General features: G+C 38.1%; 1 protein-coding gene across 1 annotated transcript; it reads left to right on the forward strand.

Annotated features, from left to right (window-relative positions):
• The first annotated feature begins 1,767 nt into the window (after positions 1-1,767).
• On the forward strand, positions 1,768-6,013 carry emc (Basic helix-loop-helix domain-containing extra-macrochaetae). Its single transcript, XM_017159556.3, has 2 exons — positions 1,768-2,614; positions 4,762-6,013. The coding sequence occupies exons 1-2, from the start codon at positions 2,030-2,032 to the stop codon at positions 4,795-4,797; spliced, it is 621 nt and encodes a 206-aa protein (XP_017015045.3). The 5' UTR covers positions 1,768-2,029; the 3' UTR covers positions 4,798-6,013.
• Positions 6,014-12,415: the final 6,402 nt, after the last annotated feature.

Consider the following 12,415-nt stretch of genomic DNA (forward strand, 5'->3'; position numbering starts at 1 on the left):
TATTGAATAGCGGCGAGGAGAGCTTATCTTTCTCGGAAATTAATATGACAAATTGGAAGACTACCGTTTAATCTTTCCAGTTGTGAATTGGTATGGAAATTTTACATGCATATTTAGAAAGATTTTTATTGATTTTAGATGCATGGTTATGTTTATCTAAGGACTCTTTAAAATTCAACATAAAACTGAAAATTTGTTATATTGTTTACTGTATTATTTTAATGTGTTTTCTATATTTTGTTTCTATACATTTTTTCTAACATTATAAACGAGATTTTCCCATCCTTCGCAGATTTCAATCTAATTTACCCATGAATAAATTTAATATTCATTCCGTAATTAATCAAGCCCTCGTTGAGCCGCTCGCATTGTCTTTTTTTCGACTTTTTGTGTTGATTGTGGAACCTCCTTTTCCCACAAAACACTTTTCATTCATTTTCATGCTCATTCACAAAGAATGAGAAGAAAAAAAGAAAAACAAACATTGCAATCAAATGAGAGAGATCCGGAGAGTTGGAAAATTATTGAGCGAGAATTAATGTTCGTATTTTCTCAGTTTAGCTGAGAAAGGCAGCCGACCAATCACAAAAACATTTCCCCTCCTTGAAAAACCCGAGCATACTGCATCTTGTGGAGATTTTTCCGATTTATTGGAGACTTTTCGGGAGAGCAACTCGCAAGCCGGGTCTACAGAGGTGAATATATGTGGACAGTGGTGGGATTGCAGGGGAAATTGTGGTACCTATCCACAAAAGTCTACCCATGTAGTTTCGGGATTTAGATTGGATCTTGTGGATTGGATTTTGTGGTAAAGCAAGTTGGATTTTATTCGTTTGTTGAGAATTAAGGTCTTGAAGTGGAAGTCAACTGGTTGGATGTTGGGGCTCACGGGTTTTGGAACCTATGAGATATAGAGTTTGGAACTTGAGGTATTCGCAAGATAGTGTTGTTTAACTGAGTTTATTTAATTCTTAAATTCATTAGATGTTTTCAACATAATATTCCTTATTATCCTGTTTTCAAAAATGAGATTCTTTTCCCCCAAAGACTGGATATTACGGAATAGACATTAAAATAAATTTCAAATAAAAAAAAATAGACCTATTTCATCATATTTTTTCTGATCTTTCAAGCTCTACATTTTCCCCTTTCCAGTAACTTGGGTTCCTTAAGTGTGGGGTCTTCTAAAGGTGGTGTATTCTCCACTCTTACAGTTTCCTCTCCAAAGATGAACTTCGGTTTGAATTTGTATGCTCATCACCATGGTATGTTATTTAATTAAAATCCACAAATTCTCCAAAAACTGAAAGACCTTTGAAAACTCTACAATTCCCCTCTTGAAATGTATTTCATTCTCATGTTGAATTTTAAAGATTCAACTGTTGATATTGAAAAAGACATTTTTCTCCTTAATTGCAGACCCTCCACAAAAACCTCTGAAAGTCCCAAGAACCCTTTTGAAAACTCTATATTGCTCCTCTCCAAAATTCCGGGTTCAAGTCGTGGTCGTAGTATATCCACAATATCCACATGGTGGATTCTCGACAGGCGAAGGCACTTTCCCCAGCCTCTCGCCCTCTCTCTCTCGCGCTTTCTCTGTCTCTCCTGCTCTCCTTCTCTCCAACCACCCCACTCTCTCCAGCCGACGAAAGCCGAGAGCAAAGACTCCGCCTATTCGGCGCTCTTCGGGTGGGTAATCATATATATCCCACGTTCGGGGGAGTATAAAAGCGGTCGCTCTGAGCGAGAACCACTCATTCGTGTGCCGACTTTTCGCTGAAAAAGATATAGAAATCGAAAACGCAAACGCAGAAAAACACGCTGGATTAAAGTGTTTCGTTTCGAACTTCGACAGAGAAAGAGAGTGAGCTAAACTACTACAAAAAATCAAAGTGAAGTGAGCGCACATAAAGCCAAATCTAAGCCCAAATCAAAACTAAAATAAAAAGTATACTCGCAAGTAATCCGGTACGACCGTGTAATAACCGCCAAGATTCTACTCAAGGAGCGTAAAGCGATCATCTCGAGAATGAAGTCCCTGACGGCCGTTTGCCAGACAGGTGCCTCCGGAATGCCGGCCTTGAATGCCAGCGGGCGCATCTCGCGCCACCCCACGCATCGCGGCGATGGGGAGAATGCCGAGATGAAGATGTACCTGTCCAAGCTCAAGGATCTGGTGCCCTTCATGCCCAAGAATAGAAAGTTGACCAAACTAGAGATTATCCAGCACGTCATCGATTATATTTGCGATCTGCAGACGGAACTGGAAACGCATCCCGAGATGGGAAACTTCGATGCGGCGGCCGCTTTGACGGCGGTAAATGGTCTGCACGAGGACGAGGACAGCGACATGGAGGATGCGGATGTGGAGGATGCCGATGCGGAAACGGAAGTGGACGCAGATATCCTAGCCCAGCGTTTAGCCGCCGAACAGCCGGCGAAAGTCTCTAGTCCCGCCGCCCGTCTCCCGCTCGCCGATCGCCAAACGCCCAACACCCTCGTGGCGCCCGCTCATCCGCAACAGCAGCAACTGCAGCAGCAACAGCAACAGCAACTGCAACTGCAGCAGCAACAACTGCAATCACAGCAGCAACTGTCCAACAGTTTAGCAACGGTGAGTTGAGAAATAAATTGCTAAAATATTAAAATAGGAAGTGGGCAGATGAGCACAGCGGAGGTCGAAATAATAGATGGAAAAAATCAGGGAATTACAAGAAAAGTTTTGAGCTCTAAAAAATAGATTATAATGTAGCTTACCTCAAGAAAGTAGAAAAAATTAAAGAAGTATTATGAGAAGCTTTATAAAATGAAAACTACTTTAGAAATGTTGATATTTTTATCCGTTTTATAATAAGAATCCAAAACAGGGTTACAAATCTTAGGATTTAAAAAAACCACATTTTGTAAATGAAAACTAAAATAATTTCAAGGCAATCTTGTAGATTTTATGAGTTTTAAAAACTCCCAGCAATTAAGTCATAAACCAAAGATAAGGAAAACCATATCCAAAGTGGTATAAACCCCATTTATGACCGCAGTTTTTTTTGGGTTTTCGTTGAGTGCCATTATTTTGACCGCAGCTGTTTGACATTTGCATTGCAAATATAGGAGACAATTGAGTGTCAAAGTGTTTGGGTTTTACTTGTTTTTGTTTTGCGAGAGTGACCTCATTCATAAGGCGATTGACAAATGTTTGTGTGAGTTGTTCGGTTTTTCGTAAGGACGATGCCCATTTCTCTGGCGAATCTTGAGAAAATTCTTTACTGGGCTTTCGACAACAATAAATCTGCGCCGACCTTCCCCCGACTTTACCCCCTACATCTTCACCCAAAAAAAAATTCATTTCGTTTTTATAGACATTTCACAGACTGTCTTCTCTCAGGCGATTGTATGGGTTTTGCGGTTGTTGTCGCCATCGTTTTCTTACTTTTGTGTGTTGCCTATACGTAGCTGTTAATTTTTTTTCTCGCGGCCTTTTTCTGTTGTTGTGATGTTTTAAATGAACACCTGCAGATACTTAAATTTATTTCACATACACACACACACGCACATGCGAGCTTGAAAACGGAATTTGAAATTGGGGAATCATCAGTCTTCGTATTTATATTTTATTTCGTCTTTTTGCCTTACTTCATTAGCGCTCAGCTTCTTTTCTTCTCTTTTTGGGTTATTAATGATGCTGGCGAAAAAATTTGTTTAAGACCTACGTAAAAACAGGTTCAAAAAGCTTTTTTCAATGGGTTTTTCGAACAAATGTTCGACTGGGTGGCCGCCGTCAGGTGTTATTAATTTTTCGATGGTCAATTGTTGATTAATTATGAAGGTGGAAACCCTTTTTTCCATTTTACAGCGAAGGGCTCGAGTTTTATGGGTGGATTTGAACTCGTTGCGTAGGTCGTTTTCTGATATTTGGTGCGTAATTCTTTTTATTTTTGTTGCTAAACATCTGCAACCCACAAACATATATATTTTTTTGTGTTTGTATGATGTGTCACCACCTCAACAACAACAACAATCTGAGAATTCTTTCGAAAACACGCACACACACATTCGAAAACACATGGGGGCACTCAGAAAACTGTAAAAAGAAATGCACGTGTTCAAAATGTTCTCTCTGTGGGTTGTTTTCTGTTGTTTTTGCTGTTTCTTTTTTCTGAATTATTTTTTTTTTTCGCGCAGCTGTGCGCCAGTCGCCAGTCGGTCGCTTTCTACATTGTATTCCCCCCACGGATCCTGCCCCCTCTGAATACCCGCCCCCTCGCAGTAAGAGTAGGAAAAAGAGAGGAAGAGAACATAAGACACTGGGGAAAAATCACATATCTTATAGATCTCGGTTATATTCAACTGGGGAATATTAAATATTTCACTAAAAGAACATCCCAGAGTTTATATAAAAAAATATAAGAATTTTATAAAAACTTCTAAAATCTTTTTAAAATAGATTTTCTATAAAACCTTATTTTTCCCAGTGTCTAAGAACTCAAATAAGTACAAAGCAAAAGCTCAGTGACAGCTCGTTTGATTTTCTTGGCGCCTCTTTATTGCCTCATCCCCTCGACTCATCGACATCATCATCATCCTATCCTCTCATCGAGTGTCCCAAAACAAAATGTAGAAAAAAGCAAAACAATCAGTAGAACAGAGAATTAATTGATAACATAGAATGGCGAAATAAACACAGCTAATAAACAAATTATTGTACTTCAATCACCCATACATTTAAAATACTAATTGGAATTTCCCCCTTCTCTCTCTTTTTAGCCACTGAATGCGGAGAAAGACAGCAGGCAGTCGTAAGCCGGGAAAACCCACGGAACCTATATAAACTTATTAACTAAATGCATAATTAAAGTACAGTCAAAACTCCACTCGCAACCTTCGTGTGAAGATCTCCGCATATTAAATAACGTGTGAAACTCTCAAGAAAACTGCAGTCCAGGCGCATCTCTTCAAAGTCTCCTTTCCCGGGATGAAAATCCGCGGGAAATGAGATCTCGCTTCTGGCTCGACAGAGTTTAGTTTAAACATTTAATAAACAACAAGAAAGAAACACAACAACACAAAAACCTAGCATTAGAGCATCGTAAGCAAGTAAACATTATGATTATGATTATTAATTAAACATTAAACACTAGGATGGCGCTTAAGAATGAATGAAATAAGAAGAAGAGAACTTGGCAAAGCTTTAAACAATTTAATTTTTCCTTTAACGCTTGAAATTAAACTAAAGCACATATATATTTTTGTTTTCCTAATTTTAGTTTTGTTTTGGTTTAAAAACAACGCAAGAAAAAAATGTTACTAATGCAAAGCAAACAGAGATCAGCAATAAAATAAAACAAAAGATAAATGCACAGGCAACAAAACTGGAATTACGTTTAATTTTGTATGATTTCTATCCAAATGATTTTCCTATTAATTTTAATCAATGAAGAACTTTTCCTATTATTGATTAGCCACAGCCAATAAATAACAAGAACAACAACCAACTCAGCAGCACACACATTCAAAATCATTAATTTATATATCGATCGAGGATACGTTTAGTGTTTAAGTCTTGAGAAAGTTCTCATTTCCAGGCACTAATTTTCACTCACACGCAGAAAACAAAAGAAAACACACACACCTCATTTTGTAGTTTTTCCGAGTCCCTTGGATCGTTTTCCTCTTTTTTTGTAATCGAATTAACGTATAATGCATTATAATAATTACCAGATATACACTAAAACCTATAAATATATATTAATATATGTTCTGTGATCTGTAGCATACTTTGTACAAAGTGTTTTTTTAGCATAATTATGCGATTTTTTAATTATGATTTATGATCCGCAATCGAAATTACAAACATTATTTGTTCCCATTTCGATGGTATAAACACTCTATCATGATGTAAAAGAAAAACAAGAAAAAACATTTGATGATGATGCGAAAAAATATATATCTAAAAAAGAAAGAAAAACAAAAATTAGCTCTTAATAAATTGCAAAAATTAAAAAATATTAAAAATCAATCAATACGAATGGATTTTTCTTCTGGGGAGGGGGGATTACTACTAGAAACTACCAGAATTATTGGTAACTACCTGAAGACAAGTAGCTGGAAAAGCATTTCCCATGTAAACAAGTGCAACGAATTACCAGAACAATAAGGTGGATGATAGTACCATACCCTATACCATACCAGAATTCCATGGACGAGCGAGTTTTCTCACGCAGCCGCCGCCTTTGTCATTAGGGGTTTGGGTTTTCCCATTTTCCCAGGTAAAATGGCCCTTAGGCCTTAGACCTGCACACGTGTGCGAATCGCGGACGGAAAATTTCCGTTGAGAAAAGTTTCCTTCACTTTGGCCTGCCTGTTTTTCCTTTTATTTCCATTTTCTGACCACTTGGGTGTGGATTTAGTTTTGGTTTTTTGGGTCTTTCTTTTGCCCGCAGCTGTCTGCCCTCCCACTCCCACAATCCACAGCTCGCTCTCTCCCTCTCTTTCCCGCTATCTGCTGGCCTATTAGCGTTAATGATTGCAACTACAATGCATTGACCAATTGGCAATTGCGACTATAGTCTCGGGTTTGTTTTCGAGATCGGAGCATAGAGCACAGAGCTCGGAACTTGGAACTCGGAGCACTCGGTGCTAGCCGCCCCATTCAAATGTCAATTCGGATCGTAGCCCAGTGGAAAAGCGGAGAAACATTTTCAAAACAGCTTAGGGGGCGCTTTTCCTCACAGGCCACAAATCTGGGATGCTCTTTGGAGAGCCCTAAAAAACAGGTAAATTATAACTATAACTCAAGGTTAATTTAATATATTTTAAATATTTTCGTACATTAAAAAAGGTCTTAAGTCTAAAATTTTAAACAATATTAAAATGCTGGATATATGCAAATTGTATACAGACTCTTTGAATTATATTAAATTAAAAGTTATTTGAATTAAGAAATATTTTAAAAATTATTACAAGGTATAAAATAAGGTATGTATGTTTCGAATCTTAAATATTAAATTTAACAGCTGCTTAAAACAAGAAATATTTTTGACCGATTTATTTAGTACATCTTTTGAAATACATATTTTTATAGCTGCTACATTTTTGAAATATCTTCGTTGACAGATCTCTGGTAAAGTACAATTTATTACATTGCCTGGCATTAATTGAGCAATTATTTAATCGTAAAAAAACTCCCCATTCCATTACCACCAAACCGCATTACTATTTTCTTGTTAGGGTATGAACTGCCGCTTGAACTAAAATCCCAGGCAAATGGGAAATAATGGGAAAAGAAACATAAGCAACGCGGGGCTCACATGCATTGTCTATGGGGGACATTCATAGTGCACTAAAAATTGTAGAAATATTTAAAGATAAATAATATATAGTTAAAAATAATATATTATGTTTACAACTCTTATAAGTATAACTCATGCTCAACCAATATTTTTGAAATGTCGTTATGGATGTTATGACACGCACTCTTTTTGGGTATATCATTTATGGAGTCTGCTTATTTTCCAAGAGCTGTGTATTTCTAATGTATTTTCTATTCTTTTTAATTAAAATAAATATTTATCCCAATTTTTCTCTCTGTATCGGTGCGTTTTATTCGACGTCGCCCCGTTCTGGGGGCCAATGATCTCTGATTCCGAACCAAAGTCTGGTATGCGCTAATTGTTTGCAGAGCTTTGGGGTCTGCGATTTGAGCCATTGGCCAGGTACAATTAGTGCGCTCACCTTAGTCGCTGTTTTCGCAGTCTCGAGTCTCGGGTTTTCTCTCATGTAATGATTTTTGTGGCTGTTTTTTTTTTTGGGTGCGACTGCGCTGAGACGAGAAATCAGTGAAACTTGAATTACCATAAAAACTCGTGTAGCAGTCAACAGCTGCAGCAACTGCGCGCTATTGCGAATGCCGTCGCCTCGGCGCTCAGTTCAGCTCAGCCTTCCAATGGCCGTGCCGGAAAATTTTGACATAATAATTGTCAAGCTGACATTTCCAACCACGCAGCTGACAGCTGAGAGCTGAGAGCCCGGACCAGCCGAGATCCCGCTCCCGCTGCCGAGTGTTAAACGAAGCTAGTCGAACTCCCAGCTTAACCCCTTGAGATCCCAGGGGGATTATGGAAAGGATTAAGGAACTTATCCCCTCATATCTCGGCCTAATCTTATGTTTCTTTAGTTGGATTTCAAAAGTCACATCCATTAACGAGTCTACTTCATCATTTGCAAAGCCATTTAGATAAAATTAATATTTTTTTTCTGTATGATTTAGTGATTTATTTTTAACCTCATAATGATATGATATTTCATGATAAAATATAAGATATGATATGGTATGTCTTATATTATACAATACTATTTTTCTTTTGTGCATTCCAATTTTTTTTAAGTAGGTACTTAACTGCTGAGTGTGTCAACCTATTGATTTTGGGTACATGAAATACCTGCCTAATGATGTTTTTAAATTCCTGAGCACGTTCGGTAAATATTGAGAACTACGTGGGGCTTACGTTTCAAAACGAAGGTTTATTTTAGCTTATAGATGGTTTGAAAATATACTATATATTTTAAGAAACGTGAGAAAATAGGCTTATTAAACTATTGATTTTTCTAGGGTTAAGTGTCTTTATTTTCCCGCCCCAAGTGAGGTCTCCGAAATGAAAGCTAAACCACAATCAACACAGCGCCGACGACTTTGGCGAGGTGCGCATAAAAATCGCATTTAATTGTGATTTTCACACGAAATACAATGCGCATGAGCAACTGGCGCCCCTGGTTAAAATGCAGAGGAGGGGGTGTTTTTTATTAAGGGGGTGAGAAGAAGGCGGTAATACTTGATGGCAATTTGTGTAACTAGCGGTAAAGCGTAACTACTAAACAGTCCGCGACCGCTGTAGTTGTTGTTGCTTTTGTTGTTGTGGTGGTGGCTTTTGGGAAACACCTGCAAAACGCAAAACGCACCTGTTTCGCTAAACAACAAAAACAACAAAAAACCGGCAAACTGAAAACTAAAACAAAGTCAAGACACCAACGCCAGCGAAAAAAACACAAATACAAATTCAAATTGAAATATATATACGTATAAAAGCAACGCGGACACGGCTCAGCAACTTTTCCATGGGTTAAGCCTGGGAAGAGGTGGGGCTGCAAGGGGTTAACGGGGAATCAAAAACCGACTGACTTTTGTGTAATTGAAGCGGCCATCTGTCTTTGCGGCGGCGAAAAGCGGGGGAAAAGCGGAAAAACTGGGTGAGAGTTCCACGCGAATTAGGAAATCGAAACCAAGTTGATGTCGGAGTTGCCAAGTCGAACGGGGAAACATATGTAAGAAGCACAATTGTGAGGGAAATAATAGTAATATTAATTTAGAATTTAAATTATTTTGTAGTGAAAAAATTGGGAATACATTAGGTCCTTTATAGATACTAAAATTATTATCATAAATATTTAAAAGGAACATTTGGTTATTATTGTCTCTTAAACAATAATTTAAAAAATAATTAAGAAATTAATTACGGTTATTTACAATTTTTTAAAAATTAAAAATAATAAAGTATAAATATTAGAAACTTAATTTAGTAGGGAAATCATTCCCAAAACTGTGCAGATTCACGGGGAGAGATTCGGGGGATGAAAAATGAAAGGAAAGTAGGTATTTAAAAAGTATGCAGCAAAATATTTGTTCTGCAAACACCACAAAACCAAATCCTAAATCCCCAACTGCCCATAAAAATCGAAAATAATATTAAAATTAATTTAAATTAAAACCTATTAAAACCTTTTGTAACTTATAGATTTATTTTCTAATAAATTCCTAAAAATTCCTACAACTCCTTGGATAATAATTTCCATATTTAGAGCCCCTAATGATTTCACCTCATTTGTTTGCTTGGCGATTGAGTCAGGTGCACGAATCGGAAGCTTAAACAGCGACGACCATCTACCACCGGAGTCGCACTGCATCAGCTGGCGGAAGTTGGCCAGAAAACAGAAAAGCGGACGGCAGCTGACGATCGGGAATGGCCTTTCAGCCTTTTCAGGCGAAGTCCAGGGGGCCTTACTTACAGCATTGATTTCAGCTGCGTCACCCAGCCATTGTGGCTTTGTCACGGGTGGTGGTGCATTAAAGGTGGTGCAGAAAAGGGGTGGTGCTGCTGCCGCTGCTGCTGTGGTTCAGTGGCCGCCACATGTTGGCCTAATGACAGCTCTGAGTGGTAAGACTCAGAGTCGCGGTTTCTTGGCTTTTCGACCAACAATGGCGATGACAATGGTCGAGAGGTGCGGCTGCTGCAATATCTGCAGTTGCTGCTGCTGCAGTTGCAACTTCTGTTGCCGCCTGACATTTGATCGAAAGACAAGGGGTCACAGGCAGTAAAACCCACCAAATAACCGAAAACCGATGACGAACTGCGGCGAGTGTCAAGCCGTAAATTAAATAAAATTATGCACAATTCCTTATCGCCAATTGAATTGTTGCTATTCAATTTTTTGTCCCGAGGCTCTGACTAATGCGCCACCCGAGTTGCCCGCCGCCGACGAGAGATTGATATGCGATGGGGAACACGGCAACGCTTAGCGGCAAACTGCAACTGCAACTGCCAACAGCAACTTGCAGCAGCAACAACAGCAATATCAAAGACCACCAACAGCAGCTGCAAACTAATAAAATTACAAAAATAATTTGGGGAAATTATAAATACCCTAAAATATATAATATGTAATAATAATTAATTATAAAACAATATTAAAAAAAAAACAATTTTCTTATGTGTCAAATATAACCGAGAAAATTCCGAAAATTGGCGAAACTTGTAGTAAATATTTATTACATTTTTTAAGCAGCTTTTATTGGCATGCAATTTTAGAATTTTACAATTCTTCGTTTAAATTTTTGAATAATTATTTTGGATAAATATATAATTTTTATATACAGCAAATAATTTTTTTAACTATAAACATTTTTTTATTAAAAAGGGATGGAAATATAGGATTTTCAATATAATATCCTTTGTCAATTACTCATTAAATTTCTGATACTTCTGGTATAGTTAGTGATACCCCTTAATAGCGCATAACAAGAGCCGAAAATCCGACATTGATAAATGCCATCCCACGCCTTGGCTGTGTTTTGGGCAAACAAAAAAAATATAATAAAAAATCGCAAATAAATACTGGCTGGGCTCCTGCCGTTGCAGTTGGTTATTTCATTCATTTTCATTTCGTTTTGCTAATTGATTCATTGATCTTGGCGATATCGCTCCCCGGTGACCAGCGCCTAGCCCCCAGATCCCCTTGGCTTCCTATATACCCTCTAGATACCCCCTATATCACCACGATCCTGCTGCTGGTGATCGTAACATAATTCTTTTCGGCGAGCTGCGGGTCCAGAGACTCACAGCTCACAGCTCGCATTCATTTGCACGCCTGTCCACTTGGCCGTCAATTGTGCACAAAGACATTATTAGCCGTCTAGGAATTCAATTCCATTTCCATTGTCGTTGTCGGCCTGGCCAACTGGCTTTTCACGGGGGCTTGGCCGGGGTTTTCACTGTTTTTTTCTTATATTGCTGTTGTAGCTGCAATTTGTTAAATTGACAAAAACTTTTTGCGATAAACTTGGCGCGTTATTAAATTCAATAAATTTGCTCTTGCTCCGCGGGCTTTGCCCCGTTATCGCTAGCCAAGATCAGCAAATACAAATTCGGTTTAAGATACGAAGAAACAGAATCGATCGATTTGGCCAGGTTAATTGCCAGTCGAAGGGGCGTGGCCATCAGATATATATCAGATATACAGAATCGTAATGCGATGCGATTCTTATCTGTCATTCGCTGAGGCGAATTAAATTTGCAATCAATGAAACCCAGCCAGCTTGTCACAAATGCCACAAGCCGCTTCCTCTATTTAAGCAGAAAGCCCCTGGAAAAACAAAGGCTGCCGCCGCTTCAGAGTCTCCAAAGAGACTCGAGTCGATTCGACGACTCCAATCCAAAACTCGAAACTCCGGCCAACTTCCGTCGCACATTTGCCATTTGTCATGCCATGTCAGAGCGGTCCAAAGATGCCCAAAAATGGCGACGAAGGAACAGACCTCGCATATAATTTACGATTATGTTGGAGGCCCCCGAAACGAAAAGGTGGGGGTGCACTAAGGGAAATGTATCCCTTGTACTTTTGTTGTATCAAAAAATATTTATCTTTATTCTTAAATTTATAGAAGAAATTTATTCCTTGATTTTAGTATTTTATTAAGATTTTTGAGAATAAATGTTCTTGAAATCAAGAAACTATTCTTGATTTTAGTATTTTATTAAGATTTTTGAGAAGAAATGTTCTTGAAATCAAGAAACTATTCTTGACTTTATTAAGTTAAGAATCTTCTTCCATGATTTCAGAATTTTATTTCCTTTTTTAAAAAAAGCAA

This window comes from Drosophila takahashii, chromosome 3L (genome assembly GCF_030179915.1).
Source record: "Drosophila takahashii strain IR98-3 E-12201 chromosome 3L, DtakHiC1v2, whole genome shotgun sequence".
In the NCBI taxonomy this organism is placed as follows: domain Eukaryota; kingdom Metazoa; phylum Arthropoda; class Insecta; order Diptera; family Drosophilidae; genus Drosophila; species Drosophila takahashii.